Raw genomic sequence first — 26,809 nt, 5'->3', positions numbered from 1 at the left:
GGCAGCCCGGAAGCGGAGGGAGGGGGCACAACAGGTCCAACAGCTCCGAGGGAGGAGGGTGCCACCAGCCGGCCCGCCCGCGGCGGCCCCACCCCGCAGAACCCAGCATCACCACTTCCCCCTCGGCCTCCGGCGTCCACATTCCTGTCGCCCGGCAGGGCCAGGTGATGCCCAAATCCGGAAGTGCTACATCGTAGAGATGGGAAGACAGATGGGGGCCTCTCCCCTCTAATAAGCCCCTTGGAAGGGCTCCGACCGGTTCGGGGAGCTGGCCAAGGGGAGGGGGTGCCCTGAGCTGAGTCAGACACCCGCCCAGAAAGAAACCAAGGTCAACGTGTGTCGGGGTGGAGGGCAGAGGTGTCAGCCAGACCCTCTCCTCTGTGTGCAAACAGGAAAATCCCCTGGAGGGAGCTGGGCGGCTCAGCAGATTGTCAGCTCACAGCTGTTGTGGGAGTCAGCCGCCGCCCAGGGGGGAGGGAGAAACCCCTGTTGGAAGCATGCTGATACCCATGACATATCTGACAGGGCCCGGAAGTGCCTGAGAGATCCTCCCCCAGGATAGCAGCAGTTAACAGTTGACAAGGGCGGGGAGCATGTCAGGCCGGCAGAGGCTGCCGACATATCATCTTCTCATCACAGCGCCCACCCATCCCACAGATGAGAAGACTGAGGCCAAGGACGGTGAAGCACTTCACACCAAGATCAGATGAGTCCCTGCTGCAACTTTGCGTCAGAGCCCGCCCCCCCCCCAGGGCCCCAGCATTCACCCCGAGGCTCTCAGCCCACATGCCCAGCACAAGTCAGACAACAGCCAAAACCCAAAAGAGGCTTTATTTGAGAAGCTCAAAGGGCTCATGGGAGAGTGTGAGGGGGAGAAGAGGGGAGGCTGGGGGGCAGCTCTTCCCCATCACCCTCACCCTCTCGTCAAGTACATTCATAACGGATACAGGAACCTCACAGCGCATGTTGTCAGGACGGGGGGCTCTGCACCCCACAGCGCATGTTGGCTGGCACGGCAAAGTCTGCAGATGAGAACCCCATAGTCCCCATGTGATGGTGGGGACCCACATAGCCCAAGCCTGCGTCCTCAGGGTGCCTGACCTCAGTGCACCCAGGGATGCAGCCCGAGCCCCTCCTCCCTCACACCTAGGGGTGCAGCCAGAGCCCCTCTTCCCTCACACCCAGGGGTCCAGCCCAGACCCTCCTCCCTCACACCCAGGGGTCCAGCCCAGACCCTCCTCCCTCACACCCAGGGGTCCAGCCCCTCCTCCCTCACACCCAGGGGTCCCGCACAGCCCCTCCTCCCTCACACCTAGGGGTGCAGCCCCAGCCCCTCCTCCCTCACACCCAGGGGTCCATCCCCAGCCCCTCCTCCCTCACACCCAGGGGTCCAGCCCCTCCTCCCTCACACCCAGGGGTCCAGCCCCTCTTCCCTCACACCCAGGGGTCCAGCCCTTCCTCCCTCACACCCAGGGGTCCAGCCTCTCCTCCCTCACACCCAGGGGTCCAGCCTCTCCTCCCTCACACCCAGGGGTCCAGCCTCTCCTCCCTCACACCCAGGGGTCCAGCCTCTCCTCCCTCACACCCAGGGGTCCAGCCCCTCCTCCCTCACACCCAGGGGTCCAGCCTCTCCTCCCTCACACCCAGGGGTCCAGCCTCTCCTCCCTCACACCCAGGGGTCCAGCCTCTCCTCCCTCACACCCAGGGGTCCAGCCCCTCCTCCCTCACACCCAGGGGTCCAGCCCCTCCTCCCTCACACCCAGGGGTCCAGCCCCTCCTCCCTCACACCCAGGGGTCCAGCCCCGGCCCCTCACACCTAGGGGTCCAGCCCCTCCTCCCTCACACCCAGGGGTCCAGCCCAGCCCCTCCTCCCTCAGACTAGCAGTTCTGGACCCCAGTGTTGTACCTATCTGCTTAGGTTTGGGCAGGTTGAGGTTGTCCATGACCTTCACAAATTCCTCACAGCTGAGGGTGAGTCGTGGGTTCAGAGTGCGCTCCTCCTCCACAGTGGACACTGTGAGCCCTAGTGGACAAGGGAGGGGAAGAAGGAAAGTCAGCAGGTCCAGACCCCAGGGAGATGGGTGGGAGGGCTCTCAGAACTACATCTCCCAGGAGGCTCTGAAGCTGGGGACTAACAGGCTCCCCTAAGAATGCATCTAACATTGCTCTTCTTCCTCCATGAGCATCCTGGGAAATGTAGTTCCCTAGTTCTGCAGTCTTTGGAGGGAGCCGCAGTGTGGAAGCCCAGCAGTCTTGCAGCATGGAGGGGCACACAGACTCTGAGCCGCAGGTGGAGGAGTGTCTGGGATCTGCAGCCCCCATGCCTGGACTTGACAACAGCTTGCAGTCCCCTCTCCAAAGTTCCAGACGCCCCACACCTTCTCCAGGAAGCCCTCACCATGGTAGTCGTGAGCAGGGTAGATCAGACAGTGCCCTGGCAGCGTGAAGATCTTTTCATGGACTGAGTGGTACAAGGTCTTAGCACAGCCTGGGGAGGAAAGGTCAGAGGTCAGTGGGTCAACGGAAGCGGGGATGGGTCGACTCAGCCTTGCCAAACCCTCTGCCTCAGCTCCTACTGACACCCCTCTGTCTATGTCCAGCTGGGGAGGGAGCAGCATGCTGAGGAGGTGGAACAGCTGGGAGGAACAGTGTGAAATCCAGCCAACCCCCAGGAGACCGTGAGGGAGGGGAACCAGGTGCCAGCAGCAAGTGAGCCCCGAGTCACAAGTTGGGGCAAGGGGTCTGGCTTCCCAGCATGCCTGTCTGCTCTCTCACCCACTGCTGAATCTCCCAACTGGGTATCAGGGCAGCCAGACACTGAGATGCAGAACCCACTGGAACCCGCAGATCCAATGCCCCCTGCCCAGCCGCCAAGCCCCAAACGTAACCCCTGTCTCAGATCACCTCCGGCAGCCAAGTCCCAGCCCACAGCACCCACCCTGGGCTGTGCAAGCCTAGGCAGCCTCAACTGCAGCCTCTCTGACACAGGTCACTTGCTTCCTGACTCCCCGGACTAGTGATGTGTGTGCGACAAGCAGGATGCTGCTGCAAAAGGGACATACAGTGGCTTCTAAGGTCTTTCTCCTTCCGTCTCTCTCCTCCCCATCTTTCCCTCTGCCTTTCTCCATGCCTCCCTTCCCACCTCCCTCTCCCTCTCTCTCTGCCTCTTTGTCTCGCTTGTCCCTTTCTCTCTGACCACTCCTTCTGGGGACGCTCACCCGTCAGGCACTCAGGTGATCCTTATAACGAGGACGACACAGGCCCCGACCGGCAGGAGCAGTCACCGCCAGCCCTGTGGGCGAGCCATGTGGCGGCGGCATCCTCTACACACGCCGGCCGTTCTCGCCGTAGCCCTGACAGCTGCTTGGCCCTGCATCTGACTCTCCCCACGTGCGGCAGTGAAACACCTTCAAGACCCAACCCTCGTTTGTAACAGAGACCTAGCACAATGTGTGCACACAGCGAAGCTAAGATCTCAGGGAACGGGAGGGAAGAGGCGGAGACCTTGCTGGAAGTCCGTCCGTCCACAGCCGCGGATCAACAGGGCGTCTCCCGTGAAGGCCATGCTGTGGTCATTCAGGACGAAGGTGACACAGCCTGGGGTGTGGCCGGGGCTGGCCCGAGTCTCCAACGCCTGGTGGGGAAGGAAGGGGCACAGAGACATCACCAGGAAGCCGGGCAGGTGACTGCCCACGGGAGCCCCACCCCATCGCAGGGTCACACCTGGACCAACTCAAACCTCAACAGGGTAAGCTCCAACTGGATTAAAGACTTACTTTAAAATTGATTTATTTTTATTGGAAAAGCAGATCAGAGAGGAGAGACAAGAAAGTGAGAAAGACTTTTCACTGGCTGGTTTCACTCCTCAAATGGCTGCAATGGTTGGAATTGAGCCAACCTGAAGCCAGGAGCCAGCAGCTAGTGCAGGGTCCCAAGGCTTTGGGCCGTCCTCGACTGCTTTCCCAGGCCACAAGCAGAGAGCTGGATGGGAAGTGGAGCATCCAGGACTTGAACTGGCGCCCGTATGAGATTCCAGTGCTGCAGGCGAGGATTAGCGTGCTATGGCACTGCACCAGCCCCTCACTTGGTAATATTTTTAAAAATCATAGTCAAAAAGCAAAAACCTCAGAGACAATATGAGGAAGATGCATAACCAAGCAATGAAACGTGTAAATAGTCTTAAGATACAGACAGCTCCTACCATCAATTAGAACTCCCCAAAGAACAGGCAGCTCGGAGAAGGAGAATAAACACAGCAGGCTCCTCCTTATGCACAAGGGATATGTCCCACCCTCTGGGCCTCCGTGGATGCCTGGAAATTTCCAAGGAGCATCTTTGGACTCTAGATGAATGTAGGTAACTGAAATTGCAGGGAGTCAAATCTCAGGCCAGGGGAACTATTACAGGCAAAAAGCCACAGGCAGGGCTGACAGCGCTGGTCTCTCCGGCAGCCCATGTCCGCTTCAGGGAGGGTGGCCCACGTGCCTAGGCCGCCGCACCTGCACAGGGAGACCACCATGGAGCTCCAGGCTCCTGGCTTCGGCCTGCCTCAGCCCTGGCTGTTGGCCATCTGGGGAGTGAATTAGTAGATGAAATCTCTCTCCTTATCACTCTGCCTTTCCAATAAGTAAAATCTGTCTCTAACAACAAAAAGCCAGCGGACAGCGGCCAGTCCTGTGGCAGAACCCGTTACGCTGTCTCCTGCACACTGGCATCCCACACGGGCACCAGTTCATGTCCCAGCTGCTCCACTTCTCATCCAGTGACTTTCTAGAAAGTGAGTGACAGAATGATGTCAGGGAGACATCAGTAAGGCTCAGACAGCGTGGGAGAAGGAAGCCACAGGAGAGCTGAGCAAAGCATCCTGACCCATCCTCTGTGGGACCACCCTTTCAATCAAGCACCGTTTCATCCAAGGAGACAGAAATGATGGGGCCAGCGCCATGGCACTGCAGGTTAAACTTCAGCCTACACTGTTATCATCTCATTTGGGAACCGGTTCAAATCCCGGTCACTCCACTTCCCATCCAGCTCCCTGCCTGTGGCCTGGGAAAGCAGCTGAGGACGGCCCAAAGCCTTGGGACTCTGCACACACGCGCGAGATCCAGAAGAAGTTCCTGGCTTCTGACTGGCTCAGTTCTGTGAACACTTTGAGAGTGTTCCAGCAGAGGAAAGATCTCTCTTTCTGTGTTTCTCATTTGCTCTATAAATGCCTTTCAAAAAAGTGAATTAATCTGTAAAGAAAGAAAGAAAAATAAAATGACATTGCAGTGGGGATAGGAGAGAGATGACATGCTTCATGTCTCCAGGATAATTAAAGTCTTTTTGAGGAAAAAAAAATTATCCTGATCTTTACCTTACGCTATACACAAAAATAAAATTCCAAATTGACCACAGACCTAAATATGAAAAATAAGATGTAAAGCTTTTCTAGAGGAAAACCTACAATTGCTTTGTAACCTGGAGCAGATCACATGGTATACATGAGAATTTCAAAAAGCTTACAAAAACTGGAAACAAAATATGCTTACTTTGGTGCAAAAATTTTTGAGAGTGTTTGGTGTAGCTCGGAATGCCCACCCCCCACACAGGAGTACCCGCATCCCGGTCCGCCCTGCATTCCAGCTCCCTGCTCACAACGCACACCCTGGGGGGCAGCAGCTGACGGCTCAGGTGTTCAGGCCACTCTGCCACCCACATGGGAGGCCCTGACGGAGCTCCCTGCCCCTGGCTTTGGCCTGGCCCAGCCCTGTCCGTGGAGGGCATCTGGAGAGTGAGCCAGCAGAAAGGAGCTCTCTTACTGTGTCTGCCTGCCTGCCTGCCTTCTTTTTGTTAAGATTTACTAATTTTTTAATTGGACAATCAGATATACAGACAGAGGGAGAGACAGAGAGGAAGATCTTCTGTCTGCTGATTCACTCCCCAAGTGGCAATAACAGCCAGAGCTGAGCTGATCCGAAGCCAGGAGCCAGGAGCACCCACATGGGAGACCCGGAAAAGGCTCCTAGTTCCAGATCGGTTCAGCTCCAGCTCTTGTGGCCACTTGGGGAGTGAATCAGAGGACAGAAGATCTTCCTCTCTTTTTCTCCTCTCTGTAAATCTGCCTTTCCAATAGAAATAAATAAATCTTTTTAAAAGAATGTCCCGCTGCTTCTTAATGTCACCACCGGAAGAGCCTTGGGGGACAAGCGCCTACAGCTGCCAACAGCGTGCATCCCAGCTGCCCAGCGCAATGCGGAATGAGCTCGACACCACAGAGGCAGCTCACAGACAGGACAAGGGGATGACGTGGGCTTCACACGGCCTAGGATGGAAGGGGAGGAGGGAGCGGAGAAGCCCAGGCCGACTCGGGGTGGTTAGAAAGCTGAGGATTCCACCCGGAATCCAGATATGAGGACATCTGGAGGCACGTGGTGACCAACGTCAGAAGACCAAAGACCAAACTTGACTCTAAGTCAGCTGCGGGGTGGTGACCGTGACCCACAGCCAAAGTCAGCTGCAGGGTGGTGACCGTGACCCTGGTTTCCCCCAGTGCACCCAAAGGTTTCAACAGCCTGGAACCCTTTTTCCTTAGGGCGATCAGGGCGGGGCCACGCCCGGGCCTGGGGAGCTCCCCCACCTCTCTCTTCTCCTGCACCTGTGCTCAGGCACTGCCACTGACACGCCCCTAATCCCATCGCCACCCTGCTCGCGGTCCCTGCTTCCTCCAGCCATGGCTTCAGACAGCCCCTGACCTGCTTTCTGCTGATACAATTTGCGTGTTCCAGACTTTGTGTAAACAGAACCGGTGAGATTATAAAACCAACAGCCAGCGCTCTGGGGCCAGATGGCGGGGATTCTGACCCTGGGCTCCGCTGAGAGGCAGCCGTTGGACACGCCGTCTCCCCTCTCTGTCCATTCGTAAAGCGGACTCACAGCTGTGCCCAGCTCAGAGGTCTGCCATAAGAATTAGTACAGGACCCGGCGCCATAATGTAGCAGTTAAAGTCCTCGCCTTAAACGTGCCAGGATCCCATATGGGCACCAGTTCTAACCCCAGCAGCCCCGTTTCCCAACCAGCTCCCTGCCTGTGGCCTGGGAAAGCAGTCGAAGACAGCCCAAAGACTTGGGATCCTGTACCTGCATGGGAGACCCAGAAGAAGCTCCTGGCTCCTGGCTTCAGATCAGCACAGCTCCAGATGTTGTGGCCACCTTGGGAGTGAACCAGTGGACGGAAGGTCTTTCTCTCTGTCTCTCCTTCTCTCTGTATATCTGCCTTTCCAATAAAAATAAATAAATCTTATTTAAAAAAAAAAAGAATCAGTACAAAAAGGAAACACTTAGGAATATACACAGCCAAGTGGTAAGTGTTGCGTGATAAAAAGAATATTTTGAGGGGTCAGCAAAGTAGATAAAGACACCACTTGCAGTGCCAGCATCCCAATGAGTGCTGGTTCCAGTCCTGGCTGCTCTACTTCCGATCCAGCTCCTTGCTAAAGTGCCTTGGAAAGCAAGAGAAGATGGCTCAAATGCCTGTATCCCTGTCATCCATGTGGGAGACCCATGGAGTTGCAAGCTCCTGGTTTCAGCCTGGGCCAACCCTGAGTGCTGCAAGGGGAGAGAAAAGGCTAGGAAAATTCACTTAGCACAGTGTCAGGCAAAAAGCACGCGCACCTGTTATCCAATTGCTATTCTCAACAGATACTTAAGTATCCACAGTCCACTTCAGTCTGTAGCAAAGAGAGAGAAGTCCCAGGTTCCCTGGCAGCAGGTGGAAGGCACCACGCGGTACACACCACACCGGGGCTTCTCCCAGGCAGGGCTGGCAGCCTCCAGCGTCAGCACAAACGTCAGTGCAAGCCGGACTGGCACGCGGAACGACCCGAGAACCTCATGGGGGCGGGTGGGAGGCGTGGGGACACTGAACCCGGGCTCGCTATTTACAGAAGAAACAAAGGTACTACCTGTTCCCTGGCTGGGGACAAGGGTTTTGTAAGAGAAGAGTTCTGACGGAGCTGAGGGCGCCCAGAGGAACTGCTGAAGAAACTCAATGTTCACAACAGATCCCAAAAGCCCTCTGGCTCTCCCAGGAGCGCCGTGGCTGGACAGGAATGCTGGGGGCCGGGACTGGAGGCTCGGCCAGCAGCCGAGGGACGCTGTGTGCCGCTGCGGCAGCCCCAGCCTTACCCCTGCGGGTTAGGAGACACTGAGTCACACATCCTCCTGGCACTGATGGGGTTGCCTTCCAAGGGCTCCCTCGCCCCAGGTGGTCACCCATTCTGCAGTGCTGCGAGGCCAGCTCTATTCCAATTCACTATAGAGCCAGCACAACACAAAAACTAAAAATTTGTAGAGGGGCCTGGAGCAGTAGCCTAGTGGCTAAAGTTTTCACCTTGCATATGCCAGGGTCCCATATGGGCGCCGGTTCTAATCTTGGCAGCTCCACTTCCCATCCAGCTCCCTGCTTGTGGTCTGGGAAAGCAGTGGAGGACAGCCCAAAGCCTTGGGACCCTGCGCACCCGCCTGGGAGACCTGGAAGAAGCTCCTGGCTCCTGGCTTCAGATTAGCTCAGTTCTGGCCATTGCGGCCACTTGGGGAGTGAGCCAGTGGATGGAAGATCTTCCTCTCTGTCTCTCCTCCTCTGTATATCTGACTTTCCAGTAAAAACAAAACAGAACAACAAAAAATTTGCAAGGGGCAGCATGCAACACAATTGCAGCTGCTTCTGGCGCTGCAACAGAGAGGTGGGAAGTGGGGGTACCCACCCCACCCCGGGACCCCTCGTCCTCCCCACCCAGTCACCCCCATCCTATGATCACACAATGCTTCTCTGTGCCTATTCTCCCTTAGTTATTTATTTCCTCATTTAGAATTCTGAGCGAGACAGCTCTCCTACCTGCTGGTTCATGCCCCCAATGTCTGCAGCAAGCCAGGGCTGGGCCGTCGCCAGGAGCCTGGAGCTCCAGCCAGGTATCTGCCACGTGGGTGGCAGGGGCTCTGCCTCCCAGGGTGCCCGTTAGCTGGGAGCTGGGGCCAGGATTCAAACCCAGGCATTCTAATACAAAATGTCCCAAGTGGTGCATTGCCCATGGCGGCTCTGCACTACTGCTCTCCCACCTGTTACCTGCCCCAACTACCTGGCTGATAAGGAAAGCAGAGAGGCAGTTCGCCAATGAGCAGCCCGCGGCTCCCAGTCTACACTGCCCCCTGGTGGCAAGCAGGCCTGCAGCACCTTGCCTTTCGTGCTAAAGTACTTAATCCAGATGGAAATGTGCACGGTGCCTAAATTCTGTGAACTCCAAAATCCAAAACTTCACCTTCGCTTGTGGCTAAATATCCTGATCTTTCATCGGCTAAATTATCTTCTTTTGCTTTGTAGAGAAAAGAAAAGCAAAGCTGTTGTGTGTAAGGGATAGGTGTAAGCGGCAGGTGTACCAAAAAGAGGACGTGAGGCCGGCCTTGCAGCTCAGTGAGTGCGGGTTCAAGTCCCACCTGCCCCATGTCTGATCCAGCTCCCTGCTTGGAAAGCAGCAGAAGGCAGCCCAAGTGCCTGGGCTTGACCGCCCGTGTGGGAGACCCGGACGGGAGATCCGGCCTTCTGGCCTCTGCTTGGCTCAGCACCAGCCATTGTCTTCATCTGCAGAGTGCATCAGCTGATCTCTGTAACTGCCCATCATGGAACTAAATAAACCTTCACAGAAAAAAAGGAGTGATGAGTGACAGAGCTGAATACTGTAACAGTCTCCAACTTTTCTATGTACTCAAAAGTTTTCATAGCAAGATGCTGGGGGTTATGGCGCGGACTGAGACAGGCTCCACTATTCAGATATCTCGTTTCAGACAGGAGGAAGCAGGCTCCGGGTGGGTCAGCCAAGTGATACCAGGGAGCTGCTGCAACAGACTGGCCCCTGTGTCCAGCCGGGGCCTCTGGGGGGGTCTCCAGAGGGGGAGGCTAGGGAATCTTCCCCCACCCTGGGGAAGAGGGGGACCCCTCTGCATCAGCAGAACCAACAGGCGGTTGCGCTTTGTCCACGGTGTCCCCGACGGGGACCCCACGTCCAGTTCTCAGTCATCGCTTCCGTCTGTTCACAAGGAATCCATCTAAGCTTGGTCCACCTTGAATGTAAAAAACTTGACCACAGCGAGAGCAAATAATAATAATATTATTAATAATAAAGAGGAATCAAAGAAATAATAAAAACAAAATAAATTAAAAAATAAAATGTAAAACTCGTTCAAGGGCTGTCCGGGGACTCGTCTCCAGCTCAGCTGTACAGAAACCACTCAGGGCACCACGCGCCTGGGGGGTTCCACACCTGGCTCCCCACTCCGGCTTCCCGCTGGCGCGCCTCTTGGCACACGGAGCTGACGGCTCCCGAGGCTGCAACCCTGCCTCCTACCCGCGCGCTGGGCTCCTGGCTTCAGCCTGGCCTGAGCCGGGGCTGTTGGGGGTGCTTGGAAAAGCAAACCAACAGTGAGCCCTCTGTCCTTCTCAGTCTCTGCGTCTCAGAAACTAAAAGTCACCTTAAAGCTTGCGCTGATGCGTGGATTCTATTTTCTTAATGAGAAGAGTAACATATAAGTCAAAATCATAAAAAAGAAATTGTCATTTAGGGCCTGGTGAAATGGCTTAGGGACTAAATCCTCACCTTGCAAGTGCCAGGGTCCTTTGTGGGTGCCAGTTTGTGTCCTGGCCGCTCCACTTTCCACCCAGCTCCCTGCTTGTGGCCTGGGAAAGCAGTATTGGATGGCAAAAACCCTTCAGACCCGGCACCCATGTGGCAGACCTGGAAGAAGCTCCTGGCTTCCGATCAGCTCAGCTCTGGCTATTGAGGCCACTTAAGAAGGGAACCAGTGAATGGAGGATCTTCTGTCTCTCCTTCTTCCTGTAAATCTGATCTGCCTTTCCAACAAACAAATAATTGTTACTTAATTTGTTGTGGAGTAGCACAGTGGCTCAACAGGTTAATCCTCCATCTGTAATTCTGGCATTCAATACAGGCATCAATTTGCATCCCTGCTGCTCCGCTTTCCATCCAGCTCCCTGCCTGGGCCTAGGAAAACAGCAAAGGATGGCCCAAATCCTTGGGATCCCACACCTGCGTGCCAGACCCAGAGGAATCTCCTCCTGACTCCTGGCTTCAGATTGACTCAACTCTAGCCATTGCGACCATGTGGGGTATGAATCGATGTGCAGAAGATTTTTCTCTCCTCTCTATAAATCTGCCTTTCAAATAAAAATAAATATATCTTTCAAAAATTGCTTGGAGGGGGAGGATTGTAGGTTATTAAGCTGCCACCTGCAAAGCTGGTATCCCATTGTTAGAGCACCAGCTAGGTCCAGCGGCTCTGCTTCTGGGCCAGCCCCCTGCTAGTACACTAGGAGGCAGCCCAAGTGTTTGGGCCCCTGCCATGCACAGCAGAGTTCCAGGAGCCTGACTTAGGCCTGGCCCACCCTAACTAATACGGCCACTGGGGAGTGAATCAGCAGACAGAACACATCTGTCTGTCTCCCCTTCTCTGTGTCTTTCTGTCTTTCAGATAAGTATTTTGCAATCAAATTGTTGGGAGGGCGGCAGTTGGCCTGGTAGTTAAGACACCAGCACAGATGCTTGCATCATGTATTGGAACATCTGGATTGGATACCAGGTGGCAGGTCCTGACCCCAGCTTCCTGCTAACACAGACCCTGGCTCAAGTCACTGGGTCCTTGACCCCACGTGGGATCCCTGGCAGTTCCCAGCTCTGGCCCAAGTTCAGCCCCAAGTGTTGCAATCACTTTTTTTTTTTAGATTTATTTATTTTTCTTGGAAAGGCAAATTGACAAAGAAAAGGAGAGACAAACATCTTCCATCTGTTGGTTCACTCCCCAAGTAGCTACCTCAGCCAGAGCTGAGCTGATCCCAGGCCAGGAGCCAGGAGCGTTTTCTGGGTCTCCCATATGGGTGCAGGGTCCTGAGGCTTTGGGTCGTCCTCGGCTGCTTTCCCAGGCCACAAGCAGGGAGCTGGATGGGAAGTGGAGCAGCAGGGACTCAAATCAGTGCTAGCACTGCAGGCAGTGGCTTAGTCTGCTTTGCCACAACCCTGACCCTCCCTCTTCTCTGTTTAATATATACTGCATTGTGTTTGTGAACTTCTTGAAGCTCCTTTGCAGTCCATTTTTACATTTTTTTCCAAAATCTTTTTTACTTTTTTTTTAAAGAGATGGCTAAAACATATCTTTTTGTAAAAACTTTTTTTTTTTTTTGAATTTGAAAGGCAGAGTTACAGAGAGAGAAGGAAGAGACAGGGAGACGGACAGAGAGAAATCTCCCACTCACGGGGCTGCTCCCCAGATGGCTACGGTGGCCAGACTGGGCTGACACTTACCTTTCTTTGATGCCCATTTTAAATGTAAACATACATTTGAGAGAGAAAGAGAATGCTCTCGTCTGGTGGTTCATTGCCCAGAGAAGCACAGGGCCTGACAACAGGGACCCCGTCCACGCATCCTCACGACTGCCCCCGAAGGCGTGCCTTACCAGGAAGCCGGGGTGAAGAGCCAGAGCTGGGACTCAAACCCAGGTCCCCGGACGCGGCTGCAGGGATCCCGAACCCCATCTTCTCAAAGACTTATGAAGCAGCCACACCGTCAACAAACAAACCCCGAGGAACCATGCCATCACAATGAGAAGGGCTGACCCCAGCGGAGTCGAACCGCTAGCCAGCAGGACTGGAAAAGGCGCGGCCACACTGGAGGACACTTTGGTGATTCCATGCGACCCAGCCATTCCACCCCGGTATCGCCCAACAGAGCCGGGGACGCCCGTTCGCACAAACAGCTGCCCGAGCTCCACTGCCCACCGACTGACCAATGAAGAACTGCCCTAACCATTCACAGCGGGGGACACTGCCAGTCAGCGCACGCCACAACAGGGGTGGGGTTTAAAACCTTTATAAAAACCACTCACAGAAGACCCCATATGGTCTGACTCTGCTTCTGTGAAATGCCCAGAACAAGCCAATCCACAGTGAAGGAAAATAGATTAGAAAGTGCTTACGGCTGGCCAGAGAGGGGCAGACACAGGGGCTGGGGTCACAAAGCAATGAAAATACGCTAGGGGCCAGTGGTGTGGTGTGACAGGTAAAGCCGTCCACCTGCGGGACCAGCATCTCTATGGGCACTGGTTCAGGACCCAGCTGTTACATTTCCTTCTTTTTTTAAAGATGTGTTTATTTTTATTGGAGAGTCAATATAGACAGGAAGATCTTCCATGCGTTGATTCACTCCCCAAGTGTCCGCAATGGCCAGAGCTGAGCCAATCCGAAGATCCAGGAGCCTGGAGCCTCTTCCAGATCTCCCAAGCCGGTCCAGGGTCCCAGGGCTTTGGGACATCCTCAACTGCTTCCCCAGGCCACAAGCAAGGTGGGCTGCTCCATTTCTAATCCAGCTACCTCTAATGTGCCTGGGAAATTAGGAAAAGATGGTCCAAGCACTTGGGTCCCTGCACCCATGTGGGAGACCTGGCTCCTGGCTTCAAACCGGCTCAGTTCCAGCCATTGTGACCATCTGGGAAATACACCAGTGGATGAAGAGTTCGCTCTCTCCTCCTTCCCTGAAATTCCATCTTTCAAATAAGTCAATAAATCCTTTTTTTAAAAATGTTCTTAATTCTACGGTGTAGGCATGGTGTTATTATGCCTTATTATACTCTTTCCCCAAGTCCTTTAACAGAACAATAGGATGCTAAGGAGTCTGATTAGACCAGGAGCTACTAACCCCAAGCCCATTTCCTGTAGAGGCTCAGCTTAACGAGTGCTAATCAACTCCTTAGCCCACAACAGTTCTTGATTCTACTGTGCCAGCATTGTGGTACCTGGTGTTAAGCTGCCTCTTGTCACGCTGGTATCCCATATCACAATGCTAGCTCAAGTCCCGGCTGCTCCCCTTCCCATCCAGCTCCCTGCCTGTGGCCTGGGAAAGCAGTTGAGGACGGCCCAAAGCCTTGGGACCCTGCACCTGCGTGCGAGACCTGGAAGAAGCTCTTGGGTTCTGGCTTTGGATCGGCTCAACTCCAGCTACTGCAGCCATCTGGGGAGTGAACCAGCGGAGAGGAGAGCTTTCCCTCTCTGTCTCTCTGTAAATCTGCCTTTCCATTAAAAACAAATAAATTTTTTTTTTTACAATTGTTAAGGACTTTAGCAACTAGGCTACCATGCCAGCCCATAATTAAATCTTTTAACATAAATAAATAGCTGTAGTGGTAGCACCATTCGGAATATACTAAAAGTCAATGGACTGTGTATTTTAAAGAGGCGAACAGTAAAGTGCATAGCTACCAGCAAAGCTATTAAAATAAAAGCGCTCGAAGCAACTACACCACAGCTCAGCCCTCCCACGTCTACACATCAAAAACCCTTCAGTGGAGCAGATCATCTTGACACGAACTCCTTCACCATCCTAATCCCGCTGAAGCTCCTCTCAAACCCACGACATGCCTGCTCACACCTGACAATCATGCCCGACACACACGTGAGCATGCCTCCTGTCATAGCGCCCGGGAGGACTGGAGGAAGTGCAGCCAAAGGCCGTCGAACCCCTCTCCTCGCCCCCTGGCCTCACACACAGCCCTCAGACCTGCTAAACAGCCTGACCCAAGGAGAATGTCTCCACCAGGGTCTCCACCAGGCTAACCTGCAGGCCGAGACCTCACGGGGTCACAGTTAGCCAAACTCTTCCCTCTGAGCTGGAATGGCAGCCCTCCCAGCTGTAGCCCTGGCAACTCCAACAGGATGCTCCGTGTCCCTCACAGGATGCTCCGTGTCCCCCAGCTTACCCCGAGCAACTCCCACAAGATACCCAGTGCCCTGGTGGCAATCCTGGCCTGAAACCTGTTGTAAGCCTCGTGGTCAGGAACCCTCAGAGCTGGTCAGGGTGAGGCAAGAGCAGGGTTAGAGCTGGGAAGAGGCTCTGGGTGCAACTTTTAAGGACGTGGCCCCTTGAGGCGCCACCCCTACCAGCACTGGCCCCTGGGAGCTAGCGCCTCCTTAAACGCCCGTCCAGCTCCTGGACACAGGATGCACTTCCTCAGTCTGTGGCTCTCAGACAGGCCCAGGTGCCCCAGGAAACTGTCACGGAGATGCCAGGCCCAAGGAGCTGCCCCAAAGCCTTGGTCAACCCTGTTGACATAAGGGGCCTGGCCAGACATGACGCCTGCCCCGGGCCTACCTCCCAGAGACGCCCAAGCTCAAGGGTCAGGCGCCCAGGGCCTCCTCCCTTAAGGAGCCCAGGCCACCACCCTCTGGGGAATTTGTCATTCACTCACAAAGCGTCCAAAGCGGATGGAGTCCCCTTCCTCAATGTGCAGGTCGGCCTGGGCCCCACTGAGGCGGGAGATGACGGACTGGCAGCCAGGAAGCAGGGTCCGCAGCAACCCTGAGCCGGTGATGTGGTCGGCGTGGCAGTGGGTATTCACTGTGAGAGAGGAGCACAGGTCCAGGAGGGTACACACAGCACCCAAGGGTCCAGCCCAGCCCCCCCTCACACCCAGGGGTCCAGCCCCTCCTCCCTCACACCCAGGGGTCCAGCGCAGCCCCTCCTCCCTCATACCCAGGGGTCCAGCCCCTCCACCCTCACACCCAGGGGTCCAGCACAGCCCCTCCTCCCTCACACCCAGGGGTCCAGCCCCTCCACCCTCACACCCAGGGGCCCAGCCCCTCCTCCCTCACACCCAGGGGTCCAGCCCCTCCTCCCTCACACCCAGGGGTCCAGCACAGCCCCTCCTCCCTCACACCCAGGGGTCCAGCCCCTCCTCCCTCACACCCAGGGGTCCAGCCCCTCCACCCTCACACCCAGGGGTCCAGCACAGCCCCTCCTCCCTCACACCCAGGGGTCCAGCCCCTCCTCCCTCACACCCAGGGGTCCAGCCCCTCCACCCTCACACCCAGGGGTCCAGCCACTCCTCCCTCACACCCAGGGGTCCAGCCTCTCCTCCCTCACACCCGGGGTCCAGCCCCAGCCCCTCCTCCCCCAGACCTTGGGGTCTTAGGCACCAGCTTCCGGTGCACCCTCTCTGCACCCTGTGGACTGACCTGCATACAGCAGCCGCAGCCCCAGCTCCTTGATCAGCTGGGCGTCTCGAGGCGCCGTTTCCAGAACCGGGTCGATCAGGACAGCCTCTCGAGATTCTCTGTCCCCCAGCAGGTATGTGTAGGTGCAGCTGTTGGGCTCAAACAGCTGGGATGGGCGGCGTGGGGGGCGCGGGACACAGGTGAGGGCGCGGACCCCGACGTCCACACGCCCGGCGGCCAGGACCGCCCCTCCCTCCCAGTGGCCAAAGCGCAGCCACCACCTACCACCGCCAGAACTGGGAAGTGCCAACTTCCTCACATCCCAGACCAAGGAGACCCTCGGCACCCGCGCTCTTTCGGCCCCCAAACCCTCGACCCCGACCCGGGAGCCCCTCTCCCGCCGCCTGGGGCCCAGGAAGCCTGCTCCCTCCCCGGGTCTGGTCACCCCTCACCTGCCGCAGGAGCACGGGGGCTCCAGCCCCGCTGCGCTGGCTCAGCTGCCGCCTGGCGACCCTCAGCACAGCGCCAGCCATCGTGTCCACCGCCGGGTCCGGACTGGGAGGAAGCCCCGCGCGCCACTCGGGGCACGGCGCACCGACCCCGGGGCGGGCCAGGGGCGGGCCGAGGGCGGCGCCGGCCTTAAAGGGGCCTCGGGCGCCTCGGGCGGAGCCCAGCGACAAGGACAGCCTGCCCCGCTGGGGACACTCCGGAGACCCAGAGAAGCAGAGACTAGAGCCACGCCTAGAGAGCGAGGCAGGGGTGGTAGGAAGAGACTAGAAGAGGAATAGAAATCTGAGGTTTCCAGACGCACAGGCCTCCTGGGAAAAGCAGGTGGTAAGAGTGAGAAAAGATGCTAGGCAGGTGTTTGGCCGGAGGTTAAGACCCCTGCAGCTTGGTGTGCACGGAGTCCCTGGTTTAGTCCTGGCTCTGGCGGGACATTCCAGCCTCCTGCCAGTGCAGACCAGCTAGTGACGGGCACAAACCCTGGGGTCTCTGTCACCCCCATGGGAGACCCGCCCTGAATTCTCCCAATGCCCCCAGGGGGAAGGGTTGTTGTAAGTCATTTTAAGGAGTGAAGCAGAAAACTGTGTGAAACAAAATTTACAAGAAATAAAAAGATGTTGGGGCCAGTGTCTCGGGCAGACTAAGCCTCTGCCTCTCATAAAGGCACAGGTTTGAGTTCCGGCAGCTTCACTTCCGATCCAGTTTCCTCTGTAACTCTGCATTTCAAATAAAAATAAACAAATGTCTAAAAAAAAAAAAAAAAGAAAGAAAGAAAGAAAGAAAAGATGTTTATCTGAAGCTCACTGCTGTGTCCCAGGACTGCTGGCTGTGTTACTTAGATTGGATCCAGGGGTGGCTGTTGTGGCTCTGCAGGTTAAACCACTGCTGGCACACCTGCCAGATCCCTTATCTCCATCCCACATGCAGAGGGCCTGGTACAAACCCCAGCTTTTCCAGGCTTCTGATCCGGCTCCCTGCTCATGTGCCTGGCTAGCAGCAGATGATGGCCCAAGGGTTTGGGCTCCTGCCACGTGCATAGAGGACCCAGGTGGAGTTGTGGTGTGCTGAGTTTCAGCTCTCAGGCTGCTGCGGTTATTTGGTGGGGGTTGATGGAGAAACCTGCAGACAGAGGGTGTGTGTGTGTGTGTGTGTGTGTGTCACTGCCTTTCCAGGTGTCGCTGGAGTGTCCATAGAATGCAGTCGAGGCCCTGGTGGCAAGGTCTGCCCTCCCTGGAGCCTGCACTCTGCCCTCCTAAGCTTTTCCTGGCAGGGCCTCCTGTCCCGGGAGTCCTTACTTTCCCTCCCCAGGTCTGAGCACACAATGGTGCCTGCCTGCTCCCTGGGTCTCTCCTCACCCGGGCCTCTCCTCGCACGGGCCTCTCCTCGCACAGGCCTTTCCTCGCACGGGCCTTTCCTCGCACGGGCCTCTCCTTGCATGGGCCTCTCCTCGCAATGGCCTCTCCTCGCACGGGCCTTTCCTCGCACAGGCCTCTCCTCACACGGGCCTCTCCTTGGGGAATCAGAGTTGCAATGGAAGGTTCTGTTTTGTTCACGTTGCAGGAAGTTTGTGTGAGACTCTGGTGGAGAGTTGAAAGACAAGGAGCAGGTGCACTTTTGAGCCTGCGGGACTTGGATGAAGTTCACACAGACAGAAGTTCACACAGCAATAGTTTATTTATAGGGAAAGTCCACTTAAGAGCGGGGAGGTGGACCAGTGCTGTGGTGAGCTGGGTCAAGCCACCACTTGTGGTGCCAGCATCCCTTACGGTGCCAGTTCATGTTCCACGTGCTCTGCTTGTGCTCCAGCTTCCTGCTTATATCCAGGGGAAGCAACAGAGGACGGCCGAAGTGCTGAAGTCCCTGAACCCATGTGGGAGACCTGATCGGAGTTCCTGGTTCCTGGCCTCAGCCTGGCACAGCCCCAGCCACTGGGGATCATTTGGGAAATGAACCAGCAGATGGAAGACCAGTTAGCACCTCTTTAATTCTGCCTTTCAAGTAAATAAATCCTCACAGGAAGAGAGAGAGAAAGCAGAAGTGGACCAGGAACTAAAGCTCAGATGGAGGCTGGGACTCCAGGCCCAAGAGGGCTATGATTTTGTATGAGCTGGTGTTGGACGCAGGGGCTGGTGGGGGGCTAGTAGTTCTCCACCTGTTGCCGGGGCCACCTGGCCCCTATCATCTGTAAACAGCTTCTAAGTGAATGTTCCAACTTGCAATTGGGCTCCCAAAGGGGGAGAGGGAGAGTGTAATTTTTTTTTTAAACTTGCTACTTTTTCTCAACTTCAAGGAGTCCTCTGCCTCTGGCCTCAAGGGCAAGGGAGCCAGAATTGGAGAACAACTCGCCTTTCTCAGCTTCCCCAGTTAATCCCTAACTGTCTCCTGCCCCCGGAGAGAGGGGGCTGGGCAATTAAAGGACAGAGTGATCTGGAGAGAGAGAGGAAGCCGGTCAGGATGGGGGACACAGGCCAAGAAGAGACCATTGATTGCAGACAAGGGGGGACCCTGAATGCTGGGCCCCAAACTAGCCAAAGCTGGGGACCCCAGTCTGGTTGGTAGGGAGAGTCAAGGGGAAGGAAGGGTTGGGACAAGGGAGGTGCAGGGATTGGAGGGGCTAGGGAGATCGGCCCTGGAGCACCTTTTCCTGGCAGTGCCACGTAAGTCGGTCCTCGTCCTGGGGCCATCTTATTGCTTCCTTGCCATTTCTAGAGCTTTCACCTGTGCCCTAGAGGCACATCCTGCCCTGAGCCTTTCTGCCAATCACATACCTTTCAGCCCTGTGACCTCAATTAAGAATATCTGTTGGGTTTTAATTTCCTAGTGGTGTGGGAAGCACTTCCTCTCGAAAGGTCTGGACAAGGCCCACTCAGCAGCCTGGCTTCTCCACGTGGGGTGGGGTGGAGGCTGCGGGGAGTGTTGGTGACCTTGTCACACCATCCTGGGCACCTTTCTCCCATGGCCACACCCACCCAAGTCATTCCAAGCCCTGCTCTCTAACCTCTGCAAACCGGCACCTGTCTGCTGCCTTGCCCTCTGCCCCAGTCAAGAAGGCAGGGACTGCTTCCTGGCTGGGATGGCACTTCAGGGCCGGAATTCCATCCTGCCCCAGCTACTTCCTGGCGGGGACCCTGCTGTGTGACCTTGTCCTCCCTTCGGTACAGGAAGGATCACAGGAGCACCTCTGTGGGGATGACAAACAGTAAGGCATTTAAGGACCGTTTCCTGGAACAGAACAGGTGCTCAAAAATACTAGCAATTAGAGTTGTAATTAGCACATAGCTGAGACCCCACTGGTCCTGTGGCTTTTGGTCTGCCCTTCTAAATGCCAACAAAAGGGAGCAGGGCATCGTGGTGCAGTGGGTTAAGTCGCCACCTGGACATGGGTGTCCTGTAAGCAGCACAGGTTCCCTGACACTCGCACGGAAGAGCCACAGCAGTTCTTGGCTCGCGGCTGGGCTGGCCCAGTTCTGGCCATTGCAGCCGGTTTGAGAGTGAAGCTGCAGAGACAGATCTCTGTCTCTCGTTCTCTCTCTGTCATTCTGCCTCTCTTTCTTTTGGACTCGCCTGCAAGAACATGCCCTGCTTAATAAAAGAGGTGGAGCCGTGGACACAGCCCCTGATGTAAAACGAGATTAAGGCAGCACATTTGGTGCTGTAGCTGAAGAATTAACTGGACAACAACCCCAAGTAAACCAAGACAGCAAATAATCTCGATGAAAGGAGCCAGTGGACACTGGGAGGGTGACGTCATCCTCGGATCGGTGAAATCGGCAGCATTCCAGAACTATCCAAACCACTGGGACGGAACCTCGGAATATGCGCACATGGAGAGTCTGGGTTGATATGAGGTGGCGGTGCCTCATCCCTGGGTGCTGGGACGTGTGGCAAGTCAGGAGTGGTTTTCCCCTTTGTTTCACCCCTTCCCTCAGGAACAACAAGAACTGGCAAATTTGTAAGTAACAGATTCACCCAGTTTTCCCTAAACATTGATTCTTCCCACCCTGATTAACCATGTAATAATTATTTTTAAAAATAAAATTTAAAACAAATTTCTCTCTTTCTCTATTAAGATTGATTTATTGGCCAGGCATGGTAGTCTAGTGGCTAAAGTCCTCGCCTTGCACACGCTGGGATCCGATATGGGCACCAGTTCTAATCCCAGCGGTCCCACTTCCCATCCAGCTCCCTGCTTGTGGCCTGGGAAAGCAGTCGAGGACGGCCCAAAGCCTTGGGACCCTGCACCTGTGTGGGAGACCTGGAAGAGACTCCAGGCTCCTGGCTTTGGATCGGCCCAGCACCGGCCATTGCAGTCACTTGCGGGGGGGCGGGGGGGGTGAGCCAGTAAATGGAATATCTTTCTCTGTATCTCCTTCTCTCTATAAAGTTGCCTTTCCAATAAAAATAATCTTTCAAAAAATGTCACTGCAAAGCAGACTAAAGATCACAGTGAAGAAAAACAAGGGGTGGGCCTTGTTGAGATTCTGTTGCAAACACAGTGTAATAAAAAGGCACTCGTGGCTGTGAGGTCTGGCTTGGAGCTTCAGAATTGTCTGGGAGGAGCAGGGTGGAGCAGGGTGGGGCAGGAAGAGCAGGGCCTCCAGTGGCCAACTGCTGAGGCCAGCCTGTTCTATGCTGACTCAGAGAGCACTGCTATTGTTTTATCTTTCTGCAACTTTGGAATAAAGTAAAGCACAGGGCTTGCAAAGAGGACAAAGCAGCACTGCGGGGTGTGTGCTAAGATGGGTGAGGTGTGATGGCTCAGCTGGATTGGCTAATCCTCCACCTGCAATTCTGGCATTCAATACGGGCATCAGTTTGTATGCTGGCTGCTCCACAGGTCTGCCGTGCAGGTGCAGGGTCCCAAAGCTTTGGGCGTCCTTCGCTGCTTTCCCAGGCCACAAGCAGGGAGCTGGATGGGAAGTGGGGTCACCAGGGTACGCACCAACGCCCATATGGGATCCTGGTGCCTTCAAGGCCAGGACTTTAACCACTATGCTATTACACCGGGGGGCCTCCCCCCAAAAAAATACACAAATATATCTTTAAAAATAAATAAATAAATCTCAAACAAAACAAACATGTTACAGGCCTTCCCTGATTCCTTCTCCCTTTCCAAGTCCTATCACCACAGTGCTACTTCTTTTCAAAGTTGTGGCTCCTCCTCCGGGGGTCAGTGGCTGTTTATTCTTGTAGGCTTCTATTTAGCACCGATTCAGAGGGCATTGGCTACGTGTTGAACTCTGTTCTGGACTCTGGATCAGAGAAACAAGCCCTGAGGAAGATGGACCGTAGCATTTGTAAGAGCTGGAAGGCAGGCCCATGCACACAGCATGTGCCTCCCCCAACACACACACACACACACACACACACACACACACACACACACTCCGCTCTGTGCACTGTCTCCAGTTCCCCACACACCCCACCCTCCTCACTAGATATATCTTATAAAACAAAGCATAGGGCCTGGTGTGGTAACCTAGTGGCTAAAGTCCTCACCTTGACATGCCAGAATCCCATATGGGCATCGGTTCATGCCCCAGAAGCTCCACTTCCCATCCAGCTCCCTGTTTGCCACCTGGGGAAGCAGTCGAGGACGGCCCAAAGCCTTGGGACCTGCACCTGCGTGGGAGACGCGGCCCAAGCCCCTGGCTCCTGGCTTTGGACCCTCCCACCCTCCAGGTTCCAGATGGCGGAAACAGACCCAGAAAGAGACGCCTGGCCTGATGCCTAGAAAGTGTCTGGAGCCCCAGATTGCAAAGCTCGGAGCAGGGAAGGGTGCCAGCAGGACCCGGCACCGAGGGGACGGGGGAAGGGGCGGGACCTGGGCCGCCATCACCCAATGACGAGCCAAGGCCCGAGCGTTTATGCAAATCCCGCGCCTTTCATTGGGAGCAGGCTCGCTCCGGGTCTGCGGTCCCCGCCCCCTGCTGAGGCCAGGGCCTGCGGGGCGGACACGGGCCTCCGGTGCTGGACGCCGCCTCGGCAGCGCGAGCTCGGGGCGGCCGGTGCCGGTCAGTCCTGCCCGCGCTTGGCTCCGCCCCAGTTCCCTTGGCTCACCCACTCCACCCCCAGGCTCCGCCCCTTCCGTCCCCGGGCCTCAGACCTGTAGGCTTCATTCTTGCTCCTGCAGCCACGCCCACCATGCCCTGAGTCCCGCCCACTCCAATGTGGGTTTCTGCTGTTGAGTTTGGATTCTAGAGTCCCCACCAGCTTGGGTCAAAGTGGCACCTGTGTATATTTTCATAGCCACACCCACCGTAGCTTAGGCCCCACCCACCCTCCCACCCGCGTCAGTGTCGCCCCACGCCCACCCTAGGTTCCTGTATCCCGCAGGATGCCGGAGGGAGGCACGGAGCCCGCTGCCGGGGCCGCCGATCCCGGTTCCACCGCCCAGGACCCGTGACCCAAGCAGGAGATGAGCATGGCCCGCAGGGACGGGGTACGTTCTGGGAGGGAGGGGGATGCGGAGACCAAGGGAATCAGGCTTTTGGGGTCTCAGAGCAGGAGATCGCGGGGCCAGGCAAGGACCAGGATCCTGCAAGATGCAGCTTTTGGGGAGTCCTTGTTCATCTTTGAGGGGGACCCTTAGTAATCGTTTGCTGGGGCTTGGGGAACTCTCGGGGGGGCGGTCGCTTTGAGGGTCCAGAGAGGGATGGAGGGCAGGGACATGCCTATGGTGGAATCCGTGTGCACTGGAGGGGGACCCCTTCAATACTGAACGTGCAGCCGCTGGCTGCTTCCTGGCGCCCACCAGCCCTCCTGTTCCTCAGCTCCGCCGAAGCCCACCGTGTTGGGGGTCGTACCTTCCCGGCCCCGCCGGCGGCCGCCTCCCCAGTGCCCACACCGCTGCTCAGACTGCGACAAGGCCTTCTCCTACCCGTCCAAGCTGGCTACACACCGGTTGGCGCATGGCGGAGTCCGACCCCACCCGTGCCCAGACTGCCCCAAGGCCTTCTCCTACCCCTCCAAGCTGGCTGCCCACCGCCTCACGCACCATGCCACAGACGCCCGCCCACACCCCTGCCCGCACTGCCCCAAGGCCTTCGGCCACCGCTCCAAGCTGGCTGCACACCTCTGGACCCACGCCCCCTCACGCCCCTACCCGTGCCCCGACTGCTCCAAGTCCTTCTGTTACCCCTCCAAGCTGACGGCCCACCGCCACACGCACCATGCCACAGACGCCCGCCCCTACCCCTGCCCACACTGCCCCAAAGCCTTCTCCTTTCCCTCCAAGCTGGCCGCCCACCGCCTTTGCCACGACCCTCCTGTGGCGCCGGTGGCCAGGCCTCAGGCCGCCATCGGTGCTCCAGCTGTGACCAGGCTTTTGGCCAGAGATGCCTGCTGCTCCTCCACCAGCGCGGCCACCAGGCCAAGGGCCAGGGCAAGAGAGAGCTCAGCCTCCCTCTGCTGCCAGGTGGGACATCCAGGACTGCACGGGGAACTTGCCTTGCACCGAAGCAAGGCCTTGACTCCCCTGCCATGGGAAGGGAGAGCTGTGGGCCAATGCAGGTCTTGGGTTGGTGAGAAATACCAACAGGCTCCCTCGGCTCGTTAAAGGTTTAACCCGGGGTTAAACCTTTGCCAATGACTGAATGCAAGTGTCCTTGTTTGAACAACTGTAAGTTGGGATTTGAAACTTTAAGCATGTGAAAAAGGTGCTTGCTAGAGCCTTATGGTCTGGCTCAAGACTGTCAGCAGCCCAGTGGGCGTTGGCAGAGGCCAGCTGCTGAATGACAGCTGTCAGGGCCGTGTGCGGACATGGAGACAGCCGAGCCGGCCAGGTGGTGACAGCACAGACAGTTCAAATACAAGCCTGACTGCCAACCACTTTGTGCAAACTGGGGAACCCTGGCCAAGCGCGGTCCCTTCTCTGGCATGGGGGTACCTGTAAGGGACAAGCAGCGTCCTAGGCCAAGGCAGCTCCCCTCCTGGAGCCCGTGTCTCCCCGTGACACATGGATGGGCAAAGTGACAGGCACGAGGCTATTCTGTGTCCCACAGGTGTGCTGTGCACAGAACACTGGTGGTACACAATGCAGATGGGAGTGGTCTAGGTGGGGAAAAGCCAGCACATAGCGGATCAGTGCCCCGTCCCATCCTTGCTTCCTCCCCCACCACAAGAACAGTAGATGGAGCCTGTGACCTTGGCCTGGGAACAAAGCACCCAGCTCAGAAACAGACCTTTGTGGGTCGATGAGACAAATCCCACGTGTGGGCAGATGCAGGGCCCGGCGGCTTATGCTCCTAGGTGGTGCAGGGTTGCTGCGATGACCCACCTCGCACCTGATGGCAGGTGCATCAGGGGCGTGGCCGCGAGCCAGTGAAGCTCCACAAAGCCAACAGAGAGGCTGGTTTTCCAGGGCGGGCGCTGGCACCTGCTCACTGACCCCTGCTGTGGGATGGGGGCCAGGAGGCACCATCAACAAAGAGGCTGAGAGGTACAGGGAACAAAATGAGATGGGAGCCCATGCAGGCAGGTAACGATGCCCCAACCATCTGCCTTAGTTTCCACATGGCCAGGGGCTTTGGCAGAGTGCCCGGCACGATCACCAAGAACCCTGCTGTGGGAACAAGGATGACAGAGGAGCCGAGGCTGTGGGCAGCCTGCGGAGGCTGAGCAGCAGAGAAAGGGACTCTGCCTCAGGAGTCCAGAAGGATCCCAGACCCGCTGAGGCTGCAAAGCCAGCTCCGCCCACCCAGGCTGGTCTGGGCCTCCTCCCTAAGTGGAATAAATGTGCTTTGTTGAAGGCTGTTACGCTGCTGACTGCACGCAGGCCCTTACCTCACCCCAAATGCTCAACAAGTTTCTGGTATTTGCAGGCTAAATTGGAAGAGCAGAAGTCATAAAGAAAGAGGACTTATTTCAATAAGCATAGAAATGGAGGAAGTCTCCTGAGAGATAAAGTATAAACCGCAGACAGACAAGTGAATGAGGCCAGAAACCAGTGCAGAGCTGGGGCGGACAGACAGTGCTGGGGGAACCTGCGCCAGTGTGGCCGCACACAGGGCAGCCAGGAGAGGCCCTTCTGGGCAGAGCATGCCCGGCTGTGACCCGAGAGCTGTGGAGTCAGAGGGAGACAGTCTACAGAAGGACATTTCGCTCATGAGCGGGCACTGAGATGGCCCACGGGAGCGAGCAGGCCACTGGCTGCCACGAAGCAACCTGCTCAGGACCTGGGAGACAATGATATGCCCCCCACCCCCGGGTACTCTGTGGCCATATGGGCCAGCAGCCGAGCAGGCGTCCTAAGTCTCCTGACGGCTGCTGGCTCCTGGGACACAGCCCGCCAGCTGTGCCTCAGACTCCTCATCTGCACCAGGTCCCTGCAGAGCAGCAGGACACTGCGAGGTCCTCCCAGGCATTCCCTCTGGTCCACCCGGCCCCGCCCCACCATTCTATCACACTCCCAGGCTGCTTGAGCTGATAATCCCAGATCCAGTATGGGGGCACCTGGTGTGACACAGGGAACTTTACGCGTGGAGGAATGAGTCATGCTTGGGGAGGCGAGGTGATGCTCCGTGCGTGGGCTGTGCTTTAGTTTAAACATGAGTGGGGCTGGAATGCAGCGACCTCTAGAGCTGGACGAGAGCAGTGCGCCTCTGGGCCTGCAGAGGGATGGCTGCCCAGCCCATGCCAAGAGCCCTGGACCTGTGGGAGCATGCCCCACATGTGTTGTTCTTTCTGCCCACCCAGTTCTCTGGGTGACCCATCAGCCAGCCTGTGCCCCAGGCCTTGTGGCTGCTGTGTGCCGTGCCACCTCTGCAGGTGCAGCAGTTGGCCCGCTACCTCGGGATGCTCCCCACTTCCTGGCTTCCGCCCGGGCCGAGTCTTGCCTGCAGCTCGTGACCCTCAGCTCCTGCAGAAGACAGTGGAGCTTCAGAGAGGGCCCAGGATCTGGGGGACTGGACTGTCCCCTCCCCTGCCTGCTAAACCATGAGGCAAAACCATGCAGGTGCCCCCTCTCAGAAACTTTTGGCAACCCTGAAGCACAGGCCACGCCCACAGATACCCAGCTGCCCCAGCCTATGGCCCACAGAGCAGACTGCGTGGCAAGGCTGGCTCCCAGCGCCATGGCCTTGGAGTGACACTGTCAGACACTCCTTGCTTCCACTACAAGCGGCATGGGGCCAGAGAGAAGCAGCAGAGTCCTGAGTAGGGGTGGTGTGGGGAAGGGGCTGTCCTGCCTCCTGGCCCCCAGGACAGGAGCAGACTCGTGGCCGGAAGAGGGGAGGCAGACGCTGAGTGACAGTCTGGAAGACTTCAGAGTGAGAAGGG

At 56.7% G+C, this 26,809-nt stretch overlaps 2 protein-coding genes across 4 annotated transcripts; one reads left to right on the top strand and one right to left on the bottom strand.

Moving 5' to 3' along the window:
* Nucleotides 1-812: 812 nt before the first annotated feature.
* Nucleotides 813-16,647, bottom strand: ETHE1 (ETHE1 persulfide dioxygenase). 3 transcript variants are annotated; one of them, XM_040976214.1, is made up of 7 exons: nt 16,480-16,647; nt 16,049-16,193; nt 15,283-15,431; nt 3,505-3,634; nt 2,399-2,488; nt 1,907-2,023; nt 813-1,022 (listed from the first exon to the last, which is right to left on the bottom strand). In XM_040976214.1, exons 1-7 carry the CDS (start codon nt 16,558-16,560, stop codon nt 970-972), a joined length of 765 nt encoding a protein of 254 aa, XP_040832148.1. In that variant the 5' UTR covers nt 16,561-16,647; the 3' UTR covers nt 813-969. The 3 variants fall into 3 exon arrangements, with proteins under 3 accessions (XP_040832148.1, XP_040832149.1, XP_040832150.1); XM_040976215.1 differs by having other exon boundaries at nt 15,283-15,401; nt 16,052-16,193; XM_040976216.1 differs by lacking the exons at nt 15,283-15,431; nt 16,049-16,193 and having other exon boundaries at nt 16,480-16,646.
* Nucleotides 16,648-22,868: 6,221 nt separating this feature from the next.
* On the top strand, nt 22,869-24,587 carry ZNF575 (zinc finger protein 575). Its single transcript, XM_040976516.1, is given in 4 exon segments — nt 22,869-22,933; nt 23,261-23,808; nt 23,811-23,948; nt 24,535-24,587. Coding segments are annotated over 4 exon segments (804 nt in total).
* The last annotated feature ends 2,222 nt before the right edge of the window (nt 24,588-26,809 follow it).

This window comes from Ochotona curzoniae, unplaced genomic scaffold, assembly GCF_017591425.1.
Source record: "Ochotona curzoniae isolate NIBS_2020 unplaced genomic scaffold, NIBS_Ocur_1.0 contig_2699, whole genome shotgun sequence".
NCBI classification, from domain to species: Eukaryota; Metazoa; Chordata; class Mammalia; order Lagomorpha; family Ochotonidae; genus Ochotona; species Ochotona curzoniae.
The sequence above is the reverse complement of the archived record's forward strand: the minus strand, read 5'-3'. Positions and strand labels throughout refer to the sequence as shown.

Excerpts from the sequence above, each read along its gene's own strand:
- ETHE1 (XM_040976214.1), bottom strand. The coding sequence starts at position 16,560 with ATGGCTGGCGCTGTGCTGAGGGTCGCCAGGCGGCAGCTGAGCCAGCGC. Across the intron at positions 2,024-2,398 it reads CCCTGCTCACGACTACCATG|GGCTCACAGTGTCCACTGTG; the intron begins GTGAGGGCTTCC and ends CTTGTCCACTAG. Across the intron at positions 1,023-1,906 it reads GCCCAAACCTAAGCAGATAG|ACTTTGCCGTGCCAGCCAAC; the intron begins GTACAACACTGG and ends TCTCATCTGCAG.